The sequence below is a fragment of the Thamnophis sirtalis genome, unplaced genomic scaffold (genome assembly GCF_051295495.1).
Source record: "Thamnophis sirtalis isolate CommonGarterSnake01/CBP01778 unplaced genomic scaffold, rThaSir2_p1.2 scaffold_4, whole genome shotgun sequence".
Taxonomy (NCBI): Eukaryota; Metazoa; Chordata; class Lepidosauria; order Squamata; family Natricidae; genus Thamnophis; species Thamnophis sirtalis.
Genome location: NW_028261384.1, coordinates 127995855 through 128013156, shown reverse-complemented (window position 1 = coordinate 128013156; position 17302 = coordinate 127995855). Strand labels below are relative to the sequence as shown.

The 17302-nt window shown below is 39.9% G+C and overlaps 1 protein-coding gene across 1 annotated transcript; it reads left to right on the top strand.

Moving 5' to 3' along the window:
* Nucleotides 1-7150: 7150 nt before the first annotated feature.
* On the top strand, nt 7151-13263 carry LOC148046495 (vomeronasal type-2 receptor 26-like). The gene is made up of 5 exons (XM_087714783.1): nt 7151-7350; nt 8206-8497; nt 9171-10034; nt 12113-12239; nt 12365-13263. Exons 1-5 carry the CDS (start codon nt 7151-7153, stop codon nt 13261-13263), a joined length of 2382 nt encoding a protein of 793 aa, XP_087570909.1.
* The last annotated feature ends 4039 nt before the right edge of the window (nt 13264-17302 follow it).

Genomic DNA, 17302 nt, shown 5'->3' with positions numbered 1-17302 from the left:
GGTTCCGCCCCAGGCGACTGATGGACCCCTTGAGGTTCCAGACGGAGCTTGGGGTTATTCCTGATACTCTCGCCCACAGTTCGGCGGAGACTCTGGCTGCTGCCTGGTATTCGGCGGCATCGGAGTCTCTTGACCGGATTGCGCCACTACGGCCCCTCCGGGTCAGTGGATCCCGGAGACCCACTTGGTTCACCGAGGAGCTCCGGGAGAAGAAGCGCCGGAGGAGACGCCTAGAGCACTTGTGGAGGTCCGATAAGTCCGAGTCGAACCGAGCACTATTAACAACCTGCACCAAGGATTACATCAGGGCACTTAGGGCAGCAAAAAGATCCCAAATTGCCAACTTGGTTGCGTCCGCTGAGTCCCGCCCAGCCGCCCTGTTTAGGATAACCCGTTCACTCCTAAATAGGAGGGATACGGGGGAACCCTTGCAGGGTAGAGCTGAGGATTATGCCCAATTCTTAGCAGACAAAGTTGCTCGGTTTCGGTCGGACTTGGACTCCACCGCAGCAGATCCAGCCGGGACACAAGAGGATCACTTGGCAAACCATCTCTGGGTTGAGTTTCAGGATGTTGCCTCTGGGGATGTGGACAAGGCCATTCGAGCTGTGAGTGCCTCCACCTGCATTCTGGACCCGTGTCCCTCCTGGCTGGTTGCCAACAGCAATGAGGTGACACGTGGCTGGATCCAGGCGGTCGTAACCGCCTCCCTTCGGGAGGGGCACTTCCCCGCCGCACTAAAAACGGCGGTGGTGAGACCCCTCCTGAAGAAACCATCCTTGGATCCAGCCATTTTAAATAACTACCGTCCTGTCTCCAACCTTCCCTTTGTTGGGAAGGTTGTTGAGAAGGTGGTGGCCTTCCAGCTTCAACGGGCCTTGGATGAAGCTAGCTACCTTGACCCCTTCCAGTCCGGCTTCAGACCCGGTTACAGCACAGAAACCGCTTTGGTCGCATTGACCGATGATCTCTGGAGGGCCAGAGATGGAGGCCATGCGTCCATCCTGGTTCTCCTTGACCTCTCGGCGGCTTTCGATACCATCGACCATGGTATCCTTCTGCGACGACTGTGGGAGGTGGGGGTGGGAGGCACTGTTTTGCAGTGGTTCTCCTCCTACCTCTCGGACAGGTCGCAGTCGGTGTTGGTGGGGGGGCAGAGATCGTCCCTGAGGCCCCTAAAATATGGGGTGCCGCAGGGTTCGGTCTTATCCCCCCTACTATTTAACATATACATGAAACCGCTGGGCGAGATCATTCAGAGGCACGGGATAAAATACCATCAATATGCGGACGATACGCAATTGTATCTGTCCGCCCCGTGCCAACTCAATGAAGCGGTGGATGTGATGAACCAGGGTCTGGAGGCTGTTAGGAACTGGATGAGCGCTAACAAACTGGTACTCAACCCGGACAAGACCGAGTGGCTGTTGTGTTTCCCTCCCAACAATTTGGCTAATGTTCCATCTATCAGGCTGGGGGGTCAAATTTTATACCCCTCAGACAGGGTTCATAACTTAGGAGTCCTCCTGGATCCACAGCTGACTCTCGATCATCACCTGTCGGCTGTGACCAGGGGGGCATTTGCCCAGGTTCGCCTGGTCCGCCAGTTACGACCCTACCTGAATCGGGAGGCTCTCACAACAGTCACTCGAGCCCTTGTGATCTCTAGGCTGGAATACTGCAATGTGCTCTACATGGGGCTGCCCCTGAAGTGCATCCGGCGACTGCAGTTAGTCCAGAATGCAGCCGCGCAAGTGATAGTGGGCGCACCGCGGTTCGCCCACATTACACCCATCCTCCGCGAGCTGCACTGGCTACCTGTCGATCTCCGGGTGCGCTTCAGGGTACTGATGACCACCTTTAAAGCACTCCATGGTAGTGGATCTGGGTACTTGAGAGACCGCCTTCTGCCGATTACCTCCCTCCGACCGATTAGATCGCACAGACTGGGCCTCCTCCGAATTCCATCCGCCAGTCAATGTCGACTGGCGACTACACGGAGGAGAGCCTTTTCTGTTGCAGCTCCGACCCTGTGGAATGATCTCCCAGTCGAGATACGCACCCTCACCACCGTCCAGGCCTTCTGCGCAGCCCTCAAGACCTGGCTCTCCCACAGGCCTGGGGATAAGTCCTTAATTTGCCCCACCCGAGTGTTGAATGTAGAATGCATGTTGTGTTTTTACTACTTATCTTGTTTTTATATCGTTTATTGTGTATTGTACCCCCTCCCTAATGGTTGTAAGCCGCCCTGAGTCCCCTCAGGGAAAAGGGCGGCCTATAAATTTTAATAAAATACCATATAAAAAAAAAACACTAAAAGGAATGTTTGCAATGGAGCCAGTGCTGAAGCATCCTGACCCCGAGCAACCTTTCATGATCCAGGCAGACGCCAGTGACATGGCAGTGGGAGTGGTGCTACTCCAAAGAAACAACCAAGGAAACATACATCCCTATGCCTACACCTCCTGCAAACTCACAGACACAGAGAGACCATGGGCCGCATGGTAAAAGGAGGCTTTTGCAGTGAGATGGGCACTGCTAAACTGGAGACACCTGTTGGAAGGGGGCCAGAAACCATTCAAAGTCTGGACCAACCACAAAAATCTAGAGGCGCTTAAGACCTCATGGAAGCTATCACTCAAACATGTCCAATGGGCTCAATACTTCAACCATTTTGATCCCGCATGCCTCAATACAAATGTGAATGGGAGCACCTAGTGGACGCCATCATTCCTTCTACCCAAACCGCTGCCCAAGTGATCACCAGACAGCAACGCCATGACCAGCTTGCATTTGAATGCACCGCTGTGTGTCACGATGGTTTGGGCCTCTGCTGTGGCGCCATCTACAGGCAACTGCTGGTATCCCTGCACCATATCTAATTTTGCAAAATCTTTTCCGGGGCCTAATGAATGTAGTAAATGCTGTACAATGGGTACAGGATAAGCACTTTGCTGTAAAGCTTTGTTTATTGTGCACTTGTAATCCGTGCAGATGCGGACAGACCCATCAGGATTGACAGGTGTCACTATAGGGGCCTCCCAGCGTGCGTGAGCTAATGGCTCTAGGATTCCTTGGCCAATCAATTGTCTAGTTCCAAATCAATTTTAGGGTGGAGAGCGAAAGGTACTCTCCTGGGGTTTAGCCTGATGGGGCTACATTGGGGTCCAAGTTAAAAGATATTGGAGTCCCCTCATACTTACCTAGACCAGTGACGAAGATGTCCTCGAATTCCTTAAGGAATTCCTCAGTGCTTTCATCTCATATGGCCTTGATTCCGGTCACTTCTAGGCCAAGAGCTTCAAACCAGTCAAGGCCTAGGAGGCTGCAGGTCTCCATTGACGACTGTCACTGGTAGCTGGCTAGCCTGTTTGAGCGCTGCCCAAGACATTATGGTCAAGGATGACCCAGTGTCGATCTCCATGTTGCATGGAGAGTCCTCAATGAGGACTGTGACTTTCAGCTTTTTTGGCCACTTTGTGCAGACTTGGCCTATGGAGGTGTGGTAGGTGACTCTAGTGTTGCCTTCTGTTCACCATGGTGGCAGCTACCATGTCCCTTGGTTGGGCCTCTGCTGGCGGTTAAGTATGCTTCTGGGCTTCCAGGTTGTAGCGGGGTGATCGCTTCTGCAGACCTTGGCGATGGGCCTCTTGCGTTCACAGCATTGACAGATGGCATCACGGAAATGGCAATGTGTTCTGAGGTGGTTTCCTCCACATCTGGCACAAGGCGGGAAACGCAGTTCAAACTTTTGCGCCAGCTTGGAGCGATCACTGCTCATGTAGTAGCTGTCATCTTCACTCTCTGAGCCGTCAGACTCTGTAGCCTTGCGATGCATGCCTGTGCTCTTCTGCGTGCTCTTTGGACTATTTTGGCAATGCAGGGTTTCTGTTGATTTAATTGAAGTCTCAATAGCCCTGGCTTCATCTAGGGCAATTTGGAGCGTAAGATTAGTTTTTGCTAATAATATCCTCTGCAGGCCAATGTCCCAAACACTGCATATAATGTGGTCAAGTAGTAGTTCAAGATTTCTAAACTCGCAGTACGCTGCGGCCTTTCTAAGTGCCACAACATTTTCGTTGATGGGTTCCCTTTCTTTTCGGTTACGGATGTTGAATTCATACCTTCGGATGTATTTAGACAGTCTAGGAGCATAGTGTGTCCTCAGTGTCTGTTGTAGAACCGACCAAGCGACCGATTGGAGTGGTGTTGGCTCCGACAAATCCTTCGCCATCTCAAACACCTCTGGTCCACAGTAGCTCAGGAACATATTCTTTTTCTGGCCTTCAGAAAGGCCCATGAGGTCATTGGCTTCAAGGAAGCAATCGAACCTCATCATGTAGGATTCCCAGTGTTTGGTGGCTGGGTTGTTCAGAGTTGGCATTGTCATCTTGAGTTCCTGAGTGCATTTGAATTTGCTGCTCAAATATGGCTGCTCGATGCCACGTCATGCTCTGGGCTGGATTTACTTGCTGGATTGTCATGCTCTTTTTGTCTACCTAGTTGGCTTCCAATCCCATCTTCGTCACCAGTGTTAGATCGGGTGAATGAAGGCACACTCAGGCTTGAGAGTAACAAACAGCTCTTTATTAATAAAAGTCAACGCAATACAATCCAGCGAAGGTTCGGTCTGACAGCAGCCCTTTTATAGGGGGCTGTCAGACCCTTCAACCAATCAGATTGAATCTCTGTTCCCATCGGAACAGAGGACCTTGGTGTAAACCATTATCAATGTTTCTGGTATCTAACAATGGTCATGTGGCCAGCATGACTAAACACCGAAGGTGCATGGAACACTGTTACCTTCCCACCAAAGGTGGTCCCTATTTTTCTACTTGCATTTTAAGTACTTTCAAACTGCTAGGTTGGCAAAAGCTGGGACAAGTAACAGGAGCTCACTCTGTTACATGGCATTAGGGATTTGAACTGCCAAGACACTGAGCTTCTGATCGAGAAGCTCGGTGTCTTGGCCACTGAGTCACCGTGTCCCCTTATGGACATGTTAAATGGCCAAAATTATAATGAACATGCAACTCTCATTGTAGATATGGTGGTGCAGTGATAAGAATGTAGTATTGCAGGCTAAGTTTGATTATTAAAAATAAAGTCTGGAAAGCTAAGGCTCAAATTGTGTTGAATATACAGGTGTTTATTAAAAGGCCGGCAACAGCCTATGCTGCTCTCTGATTGGCTGGGACGCAGCATAGCCTGTTGCTAGCCAGTTACCAGCCTCTGATTGGTTATGACAAGCTCCAACCTGATTGGTTTTCAATGTTCTGTCAGTTAAAGTTATGAGTATAAATACCCTGGCGCGTTACCGGGCGGGTTTGAATCGCTGTCATCTCTGTTTTAATAAAGATCTTGTTCTTCACATCCATGGCTCCTGCGTCTTCCCTCACGACACAAAAAAATGAACTGAGGTTTGCAACAAAAGCTAAAAACAACAACAACAACAAAAGCTTTTAAAACATGTATAAAAACATGCAACTACGTGGCATGGGGTCCCATATAATTTATCACTTTTGTGAATTTAAATTTGAAGAACATCCTTGAATAAAACCTGATGATGTCAGATTGTAAGGGTTTTCTTTCTTTTTATAATCTTATAACCCCAAATTTCTTATATGAGTTTTTCATACATATAGACTTTATTTCTAATCAGCAGCCAGGGTGACTCAGTGGACAGAATGCAGTATTGCAGGCTGACTCTGACCACTACCAGCATTTCAATTCTCACTGGCTCAAGGTTTACTCAGCTTTTCATCCTTCCAAGGTTAGTAAAATGAGAACACAGATAGTTGGGGGCAAGAAGCTGGCTTTGTAAACCACTTTGAGAGTGCTGTAAAGCACAATAACAGTAAATCTAAGTGCTATTGCCATCATTATTGCTGATGATGATCTAGGCTTTCTCTGTTTTTCAAATGTTTCTAGTTGTGGAAGAAGAAATAAATGTAAGCTGTCCCACCCTGGTGAGTCAGAAAAGAAAGACTCTTAGGCCTGTGGTTAGCCAAAGGTATACTTTATTAAAGTCAAATAGTTACAGAAGAAGCAAAGCTGAATCTCTGGTTTTCATGCCCAAAGTATATGCAGTGGTGGGATTCACACCATTTTGGGAGAACTTCTTGTTAACTTTCTGAGCAGTTTGGTGAATTGATTGTTGGAAGAAATCATTAGGACAGAGAACCAGTTGTTAAATTATTTGAATCCCACCACTGATTATGGTAGTTTTCCCTGTTCCCTTCCATCCCCTGATTATGAAGAAGTGTCCAACAATGTGTTAACAAATTGTTTGGGTAACAGTCTCTGTCTTCTCAGCTGGCTGCAGTTCTTTGCTTGATCATGGAATGGCCAGTAATTTTCACCAGATATGAGGCTTGTTTTTGTTTCCTCATGGTAACCCATGGTAACCCTCCCTCTCATTCCACCCACAACTCCCTCCCCACTCCTCCCAAGTGCTGCCCTGATAATAATATTGTTTAGCTTATGTTAAATTGTTTCCAATAGAATGTATAAAACTTTGATGCAGGAAATCTTTTGAAGATTTTTAGTGAGCTTAACGTAATTCTTTTAAAAGGTTCTGCATTGTTATTGCTCACTATATATATATATATATATATATATATATATATATATATATATATATATATATATATATATATATATATATATATATATATATATATATATATATAAATAATTACACAATAAATGACTGATATCTGCTGGATCTGTTCCTATTCTTATTTGTGAAAATATTGGTAGAAAATAAATGTGGTGTCTTGAAAAACAGCATTATTTTTATCTCTACAAAGAAATATACATATTATATTGCAAATCTTCCTGCTGCTACTTTCATTGGCATTTGCTCATTAAAAAAATAGCTGAAGCCTCAGGCACTTAGTCTGATTCATTGCTTCAAGATTCTATGTTCTATTCTCCACTCCCAGAGTATCTATTCAAATCCTGGTGGTATTCAAGATACAAATTTGCACTCAGATGATCTTCAAGTAGAAAATGATAGATTTTCTATTTAGATGCATTCTCAGATATAATCCTTGGATTAATCCTTAGATGAAGTATTGGAATATATATACACTTTCCTATGGAGTATAGGAAATAGAAGATAAAACAACTGCATAATAACGAAAGCATGAAGATGTTTCTTCTAATGTTTTTGATGCACGAAGTAGTTACTCTGAGCTGTCCTGCAAATGATGCTTTCCTTGTTCCACATGAGTGGTACCAGCCTGGACACTTCACTATTGGTGGGATGGCATCTCACATCGTTTACCACTTTTATGAAATGAAATTTGATGAAAACCCTGCTATAACATCTTATGAGGCACCAATGTAAGTCATTTTTCTTTGCTATTTAATCTTAGCCAATCTCAACAATTCTTCATATGAGTCAAAGCTGTTTGTGCACAAATCTTTTTTTAATGTAATATATGCTTTATGTGTCTTTCAAAGGTATCTGGTTCTAACCAAATGAATATTTTTCTTAACATTTTTTAAAAAGATGTTTGCTCATCTTGTTGAACATCTACTGAGATTAAGGTAATTTTAAAATGTTTGGCATTATCTCTCCTCACCAAACCTACATACAATAAATGAGTGACACCCAATTAATATATTCATGTAACATTTTCTGAAAGTCTTGTAGAAAATACAGTATTTTGAAAAAAAAAAAGTCACTACTTGTATTTGTTGCAGTATATATTTTTTAGTTTAGTTTTTTTTTTTTAGTTTTATTAAACATTTATAGGCCGCCCATTTCCCTGAGGGGACTCAGGGCGGCTTACAATAATAGGGGAGGGGAGTGAAATCATGGAAATATTGTGCAAAATTGTAAATTTGAATTGTAGAAATTATGAATAAAGCAGAATATTTGTAGCTCATGGTTGAAATGAGGGATCTTTGGTGCTCTCTGAGATTGGTTATTTTCTTGCAGATATCTCATTATCCAAACTAGATAACATCCTCAGTGCTGGGCAATGATAATGTTACTTACTTTGGTAATGAAATGTTTGCAAGAAAGCTATCAAGCTCAGAGAGCACCAAGGATACCTCCGTAGAAATTATTAAGATTTTTAGAAAAATGATTAACTTTTTACTACTGTCAGAGAAACAATGATTTGTTATTCAGAAAGAAATGATGAGAATTGTCAACTTACTTTTTCAACTGGGTATTTAAAATATTTGCAGTGTAATCACCAAGTTCCATCAACATATCCTTGCCTTGGCTTTTGCTGTGAAGGAGATCACTGAGGATCCCCAGATCTTACCTAACATCACTCTCGGGTTCCACATCTATGACAGTTACCTCCATGCAAGGATGACCTATCGCACCACTCTGGACCTACTTTTCAAATCCAAAGAATTTCTCCCTAACTATAAATGTGATAGCCAGAAGAATCTCATGGCTATCATTGGAGGATTGGATTTTGATACATCATCTTATATAGGTGAACTTATAGGTTTCTTCAAGATTCCACAAGTAAGCTGTGATGGGATTGAGGAGGACAATTTTATATTTTGCTTTTGTTATGGAATATATAATGAGCAACAAGGATTAGGTTTAGGTTTGTGTTAAGATGATATGCATGGTTTATGGTTTACTAATTAGAATTCTTTTCTGAATCTATAATGCCAAATACCAATGCCAAATTCAGGAAGTAAGTAAGCAGAGTATTCCATACTTAAGGGAAATTGATATAGTACTTTTGTGCCTATTGAAACAATTGTACTCTGAAGTTCATTCATTCATTCATTCATTCATTCATTCGTTCATTCGTTCATTCGTTCATTCGTTCATTTATTCATTTATTTATTTATTCATTCATTCATTCATTCATTCATTCATTCAAGCATGTATTAGATGACATATATAAGTATAAACATGATTTTGAATACATGAAATGGATGTGAATAAAAAGGAACATTAGGACAGGGGCAGTAGCCACATTGGTGCACTTATGCACGCCCCTTACAGACCTCTTAGGAATGGGGTGGGGTTGACAGTTGACAGTCTAAGGTTAAAGTTCTTTCTATATTAATATTTAGAAGAAGTCTAAGGAAAATGTTCCCTGAATTAATTTAATAAGAAAACTAGATGAGAAAAATATATTTGATTTAACATTTCAACAGAATACTATTATACTTTCTTATAGCTGACATATGGTTCATTAGCCCAAGATGTATTTGAGGCCAGTAAGCTCTCTTCACTTTATTTCATGGTCCCAAAAGAAGACCATCAGTACATTGGGATTATCCAACTGCTTCACCATTTCAAATGGACATGGATTGGGATTTTTGCTGTTGATAACAACAATGGAGAAAATTTCTTACGTAGAATGCAGCCCTTGCTTTCAGAGAATGGAATCTGCTCTTCATTCATAGAAAGACTTTCACAACTAATTCATGTGGAAGACTTCCCAGGAGTTTATCAAACAGTCTCTGCTATCTCCATTAACATGATGAATAGCAAAGTGAATGCATTTCTGGTCTATGGAGAATCCTGGGCAATTATGTGGCTAAGATTTGTCACATTTGTGGTAGATCCTGAAAGCAAGGAAACTGCATTGTTTAAAAAGGTGTGGATCATGACTGCACAGATTGATTTCATATTATCAGGATTTCAAGTCAGTTGGGATCTCCAGATGTTCCATGGGGCTATTTCCTTCACTGTTCATTCAACAGCTGTTGTAGGTTTCAAGGAATTTCTTCAGACCATCAATCCTCTTTCAGTCTTCAGAGATGGGTTTTTGCAGGATGTTTGGGAACAATCATTTGATTGTACATTTCCAAAACCAGAATTACAAAAAATGCATAGTACACAGTGCTCTGGGCAGAAGAAGCTGGAGGATCTTCCTGGGCCTGTGTTTGAAATAGAAATGACTGGTCAAAGCTACAGTATCTACAATGCTGTTTATGCTGTGGCTCATGCTTTGCAGGCTCTGTACACATTACATTTCAATGGAAAAGAAGCTATGATGGCTAAAAAATCTGATCCATCAGATCTCCAGGCCTATCAGGTATTCTCTCTGCTTTTATTTCAATGAGCAGTTTGATGTAGAAGTATCTTTTGAACCCATTGTGGAAAGTCTTAATATTTTCTATGTGTGGAATCAAGTTAAGTATGAGAAATAATCTAGAAATAAGGGTGAAATTCCTCCAAGTGAGAATAATTAAGTAATTAGTGGAAACTTTGCCCCTAGAAGTTGTGGAGACTCCAACACTGCAGAGTTTTTACTAAGTGATTAGTCAGTGATTTGTCTAAAATGGTATTAAGTCTCCTCCTTGAACAGTGTATTGGAGTAATAGACTCCCAAGGTACCTTCCAACTCTGTTATTCTTCTTCTTTGTAAAATAGATTCAGAAAAACTAGTTTCTGTTTTTCTATTTTCCATTATTCTGATCATTGAGAAATTACTATATAAATGACAACAGAATAACAGATTTGGAAAGGACCTTTCATACAAAGGGTTGTCCAATCTTTTTTTCAAAACCTCCAGTGTTGGAGCACCCACAACTTCTGGAGGTAAACCACTCATTAATTGTTGTCAGGAAATCTCTTCTTGGATCCAACTTGGTTCTCTTCTTGATTAGCTTCCATCAATTTCTTCTCATCCTGCCTTCAGGTTCTTTGGAGAACAAGTTGACTCCTTCTTCTTTGTGACAGTTCCTTAGATATTGGAAGATTGCTATCATGTCACCTCTAGTCCTTCTTTTCATTGAACTAGACATTTGTACAACCAGTCTTTGTTATACTGTATTTTCCGGAGTATAAGACACACCTTTCCCCCCCAAAAAGTGGGTGAAAATTTGGGTCCATCTTATACATTGAATGTACCCACTGACCCCAACCCTTTGGCCTCTGCCTATAGAATGTTAAAATTATTAGACTTATTTTTAAAGACTTCTTTATTGTTGTTCTAGACAACTTAACAAAATGAAGACGCTTTTTAAAATAAATGCTTGATCTGAAGAGGTCCAGTGCTATTGTATCTTCTTTGAATAGCAGAGAATAACGTATACTTCCTGAAAGCCACATCAAGTTTAACAGCATCTGTACAAGTACAGTCTGAAATGTAACACCACTAACAGTCTATATTGTCTGTACTGTTTGCTATTTGCTGCAGGAAAGCAAATTGCTGGGAAGCAGATTTTTTCCCTTGTTTTCCTCCTCCAAAATCTAGGTCTGTGTCTTATACTTTGGAGCATCTTATACTCTGAAAAATACAGTAATGCCATTTTGAGTAATCCTATTTTCATTCTGCTTTAGTTCTTTTTTGTGTTTCCTTAAAATAATATCAAGTTAATAATAGAGTGGCTATGTACTGTGCATTTAAATGAAATATCAATTATTAAATTTCTAAGTGTACAGATTTAATAATGGTTATAGGAATGGGAAGAATGAGTCAATGAAACTGGAATATGGTGTTCTCCACTCCACTACATTGTATTCAACTCCCTTTCTCTTCCATTCTTTTTCAAGTAGCTCCATTCATTTCTTCAAGGTATCTCTTTTAACAATTCAGCTGGGGAGAGAGTGTTCCTGAATGAGAAAGGGGAAGCAACAGGTGGATTTGACATTACCAATTTCATCACATTTCCAAACAGATCCTTTCAGAGAGTTAGAGTTGGAAAGATGGATCTCCAGGCTCCAAAAGGGATGGAATTATTCATTGATGAAGATATGATTGTCTGGAATCCAACTTTTAACCTGGTATTGAATTATTGAATCAGCTAGGCTTAATCCATTTCGATCTGATATTGAACGTAATCTGTTTAGAAATTTGATTTCTGGGTTCTTTAAAAAAAATAAACAATGGCATATTCCTTTCAAATATTGTTGATGATTAGGCATTCCTCAAATTGACAATATGATATTACAATGTAAAAGGCATGTTTGCATTTTTGGTTTGGATTTGAATCAGAAATCACTAGAGTGATTTTTCACTTTTCCATGAGTTTGTCACTATGTTCAATTATTTACACCCCCTGAACTTCAAACAGGATCTTTCCTAAATCACTGCAATTTCCCCATCTTTTTAAGTTGATGAGGTTGAAAAATTGAACCAATTTTTGCAATCTTCTTTGCTCATCACAGGTTCTTCCATTTTCCCGATGCAATGACCCATGCTTCCCTGGATCCTGGAAAAAAGGGATTGAAGGGGATCAGTTCTGCTGCTATGACTGTGTTCCATGCCCAGAAGGGAAGATTTCAGATCAAAACGGTAGGGTAGGAATTCTACCATTTTTCATTAGACTTTAATATGCCAGTTTAGGATGCAAAAAAATAACAAAGTAATTTCTAATAACTGGAATGCCTGGATGACAAATTCCTTGATTTTATTTCCAGAAATGGATGATTGCTTTGAATGTTCCGAAGATCATTATCCAAATAAAGAAAAGAATGGATGTATCCTGAAACCGGTGGTGTTTATAAAATTTGAAGAAATCTTAGGAATTGGTTTAGCTTCAGCAGCTCTTTGTTTTTTCTCCCTGACATCTTGGGTACTTGGAACTTTTATTAAGCACAGGGATACTCCCATTGTCAAAGCCAACAATAGGTTCCTCACCTATATCCTCCTTGTATCTCTTCAGCTCTGTTTTCTCTCCTCTTTATTCTTCCTTAGCCAACCTGAAAAGGTCATCTGCCTTCTCCAACAACCAATTTTTGGCATCACCTTCTCAGTGTCTCTTTCCAGTGTATTGGCAAAAACTGTTACTGTGGTTGTGGCTTTCATGGCCACTAAACCTGGTTCTCCAATGAGGAAATGGGTGGGGAAAAGATTGTCCTTTTCTATTGTCCTTTCCTGTTCTTTTGTCCAAGTATCTATTTGTATTCTTTGGTTGTTGACATCTCCTCCATTCCCTGAGTTGGACATGCACTCAGAGTTCCATGAAATGATTTTACAATGCAACGAGGGGTCACCCTTCTTCTTCTACTGTGTCTTGGGCTACATGGGTATCTTGGCTATTGCCAGCTTTATTGTGGCTTTTTTTGCCCATAAATTACCCGACAGCTTTAATGAAGCCAAGTTCATCACCTTCAGCATGTTGGCCTTTTGCAGTGTGTGGATCTCCTTCTTTCCAGCCTATCTGAGTACAAAAGGCAAAGCCATGGTAGCTGTGGAGGTCTTCTCCATCTTGGCCTCCAGTGCTTCATTACTAGGATGCATATTCTTACCAAAGTGCTACATCATTGTTTTACGGCCTGAGCTAAACCACAGGGAACAACTCAGAAAGAGGAATTAGTACATCGTGTTATATTTCTACCTCAGAGAAATTGCTGTAAAAAGAAATAGAAAGAATGCTGTCTATAGGAAACTTGTATAAAACTATAGGAACATAGAAATTTTTATTTCTGTTAAAGAACAATTTGTGTATGATATTTATGATCATTAAGATTTATTGTGATTGCCCATTCCAAAAGAATTTTCATGTTGCTGTATTTTCAGCCTTTTCGAAGGTTCTTTAACCAAATCCTTTCTCCTTTTCAACACATCTATTGACCTAGATTTTGGTCATCTAGCTTTCTTATCACTTTCTGCTGATGATCCATTGAATAGATTCTTCTGCATATACTTTAAGCAATGAATCAGGTTATTTGAACATTCATGTATGTACCTGGTTTTTTTTTCTGCCTGAGATTAATCTCTGCTCCCAAATTTATTTACTGGGTGGCGAAGTTAGATTTGAATGCTAGGCTCCATTGCCTCTTTTCTCCTTTATCCACTCCATCAACTAAATATCTGTAGTGAATACAGAAACCCTGCATGTTAGTTTATGGGATTTTCACTTCTGTTGTGTTCATGAGTGACAATAAAATGAAAACTGATTCTGAAAGTGAGAAAGGGATGGGGGAGAGAGAAGTCAAAGAAATAAAAAAATTCAAGAAGAGCTTTTCTCTCTTTTGAAATTTTGAGGAGTAAATGACCACAGATTTTACTATGGAGTTAAAGCTTTGCTGGACTTGGTTCACAGAGGGTTTGAAACCTACAATAAAGATCTAAGGCTGCAGGCATTTCCAAATAGAAGAAAAAATGTATTTCCTGCTCATGGCTAACTGAAGTAAAAATGTCACCCATCATTTTGGGAACAATAGAGGTGTCTCCCTCCCTACTCTAAGGATCTGGAAAGAAACCATTCAAAACTTCTTAATATGAGAGAATACCAAAATATCTATGCCTCTTAACACTATGCAAAGGAAGGTAAACTGCATGTATCATTCATTGTAAAAAAATAAATAAAAACAATTTAAAAAAAATCAAGTGTATTTTGTATTGTAAATAACCCTCTCTACATTTTATTAGCAATTTTAAAAAGCATTTAAACAATGGCCACTTATTCTCTCATCAAAAACAAAGCAATCATCCTCTACAGGAGATATTTTCTGAACTAGGCAAAAACATCAAAGACTGCATAGAAGGCTATTTCAATTCAACAACAATCCATGTATCTTGAACCCCAGGTGGATTGGCAGAAAGATAATAACTGCGGTGTGTCAGAGTCATAGCTACAGGTTTCCTCCCTCTCTTCTCCTCTGCCAGAGTATCTGTTCAAACCCTGATGCTATTCGAAACATGAATTTGCACTCTCATGGATCTCCAAATACCCAAAGGTGGATATTCTGATTGGGTGCATTGAATGAATCAATCAATCAAACAAACAAACCTTGAATGAGGTTTCTTTAAGTTATGGATCCAATGTTATTTCTATCTCCTACCCTAATATTCTACTCCACCATTTCCTGCTCCTCTTCCTTCTTTAATGAGATGCCAATGCTGACTTTTTTTTTGTACATCACCTAATTATTGCCACATGAAAAAGGAATGGATTGATATTAAATTATTATCTGCCCAAATGATATCAAGCAGGAGGTTGTAAGCTATCTAAATAAAAATATATTGAAAAAATAGTTTTTGTAATAGAAATCCAACAATAATTTAGTAATAATATCAGCAATTCAGAATTTATCCCTCATTCTAATTCAATCATGCTATACATTTTAACTATTTCTGAACTACATTGCTTAAAACTAAGAGTTACATACATGAAATCATCAACTAGTTCCTTTGATGGATTTCTTGTGAATGTTACTTTTTCAGACATAATTTAAATTAGACAGGAAATGCCCACCACGACCAAATCTTCTGAATGATATTGCTTGTGCTGAATAAGAAGCTGTTTTCCTACAGAACATTTGCCAAGAGATGTATCAGATTCTACATACAAGGACAATATTGTATAGTTGCAAAGAATAACATCTTACAGACCAACCCATCTCTCACCCATCTGTTCATTCAATTAGTCATTTGAAGTAAGACAATCTAATACACATTATTCCATAAGGTTACTTAAAAGTCAGAGATGTGTTTTAAAAATCATAATCAAAGGTCTTTGTTCTCCAGCTGCACCCTGGGGAGGGAAGAATATTATATTTTTATTGCTATTGAAATACATTGCTCTTAATATTTTCTATAACTACAAGATTGAAAATAATAATGCATAATTTATAATAATTGTACAGATCAAGACATGCTCAATTTTATAAACCAATTTGTGACATGCAGGGAATTGTACTGTGTGGAATTAAGGACAAAATAACAGTGGCAGTAGGATCAAAAGAACAAAATGATATAAATAAAGAATGTTGTTCTCCTGTATCTGGGTTTTTTTTCCAAGTGAGAAAACAGTTGAATTCAAATAGAAATTTCAATCATTTATTAAACAACAAATAAAATTCAATTGTTTTAAATGAAATTTAGATCTCACTGTTAAGGAGAATCTTTCCCTTCAGATATTCTACAATAAAAGAATCAATGTAGGGGTATTGCATGCATTTCATATGCCTATCCAGTCAGTGTGCTTATTTGGGGAAAACCTAAAGGCATTTTTCCAAGAGGCAACTGGTTGTTGTTTTTTCCTTGAAAATGTTTCAGTTCTCATCCAAGAAGCTTGTTCAGTTCAGAAGTCTTGGTAGTGCTTTCATTGGTCTTGCTGGTTCCTTGATTAAGCTGTTAGCTAGTTTTTCTTCATTATTAATTCCTTGATTAGTATATTGTTTACTTGATTGTTGGTCTAGTGTTAATCGTGGTGTTAATCTCTGCTCATCAGGATGTTGATTGCTGGTAAGGAAGTGTTTTGATCTTTTTGTTTCCAATTTGGTTTTTTGAAAATTATCTCTTTTGAATGATATATCAATATTGTTAACTCTATGTTTGTATTTGGGCTTAGCTTGGTCTCTGATGCTGACAGCTTCACATCTGAAACTATGGTTAAGTCACTCCATTTGTTACAAAATGAAGGCATTTTCATCCTAAGTTCTTACTGCTAGTTGCTGTTCATGGATGTGCTCTGCTAATCTTCTGCTTCTTGGTTTTAAATAGTGGCTATTACCATCCTTACACTGTGTGTTGTAGATGATTCCTTTTTCTCCTTCTGGAGCTACTGAATTGTTGCTTTACTTAGGCTGTTTTAAGTGGTACAGTGGCTCAGTGGCTAAGATATGCGGTTGTCGATCAGAAAGGTCGGCAGTTCAGCAGTTCAAATACCTAGCGCCATGTAACTGAGTGAGCTCCCATTACTTGTCCCAGCTTCTGCCAACCTACCATTTTGAAAATGCAAGTAGCAAAATAGGGACCACTTCAGTGGAAAGGTAACAACGTTCTGTGTGCCTTAAGTGTTTAGTCATGCCGGCTAAATGACCATGGAGATGACTTTGGACAGTGCTGGCTCTTCGGCTTTGAAACAGAAATGAGCACCACCCCCTAGAGTCAGGAATGACTAGCACACATGTGCAAGGGAAACCTTTATCTTTACCATTAGGTTGTTTTGGATTTATTGGTTTAATGCTGTGGTGCATTCCTTGTCATTTATTAATGTAAGTTAATAAATTGCATTAGTTATTCATTTTATGACATTTACCTTTTCAAGCAGATGAAATTATGTAAATTTCAATAAAATTGCTAATCCTAATCCTAGCTATAATTGCATGTGTAACCTCATTTTGATCTTCTCAGTTTCCTTTTAGAAGTTTACCTATTGCCAAAAGTGTTATTTCCCAACTTCCCTGTCTTTTCTTCTATTTTGGGAGTGTTTAATTTTTTAAAAAAGTAGAACAAAATGGCAAAAATTAGGTTCAATTTTTATTTCTCATATTTCTTGTTCTTCTTTTTGCTTTATATATATATATTTAGCTTCTAACTCATGGCTTTCCTATGGACTCTCTTTTCTGTGACAGCCTTCAATACCTCTTTTAGCAGCTACCATATTTCTTTATTTCTCACAAAAA

Coding starts and splice junctions, on each gene's coding strand:
- LOC148046495 (XM_087714783.1), top strand. CDS start 7,151: ATGAAGATGTTTCTTCTAATGTTTTTGATGCACGAAGTAGTTACTCTG. Junction 7,351..8,205: donor ACATCTTATGAGGCACCAAT/GTAAGTCATTTT, acceptor AAATATTTGCAG/TGTAATCACCAAGTTCCATC. Junction 8,498..9,170: donor GTTTCTTCAAGATTCCACAA/GTAAGCTGTGAT, acceptor ACTTTCTTATAG/CTGACATATGGTTCATTAGC.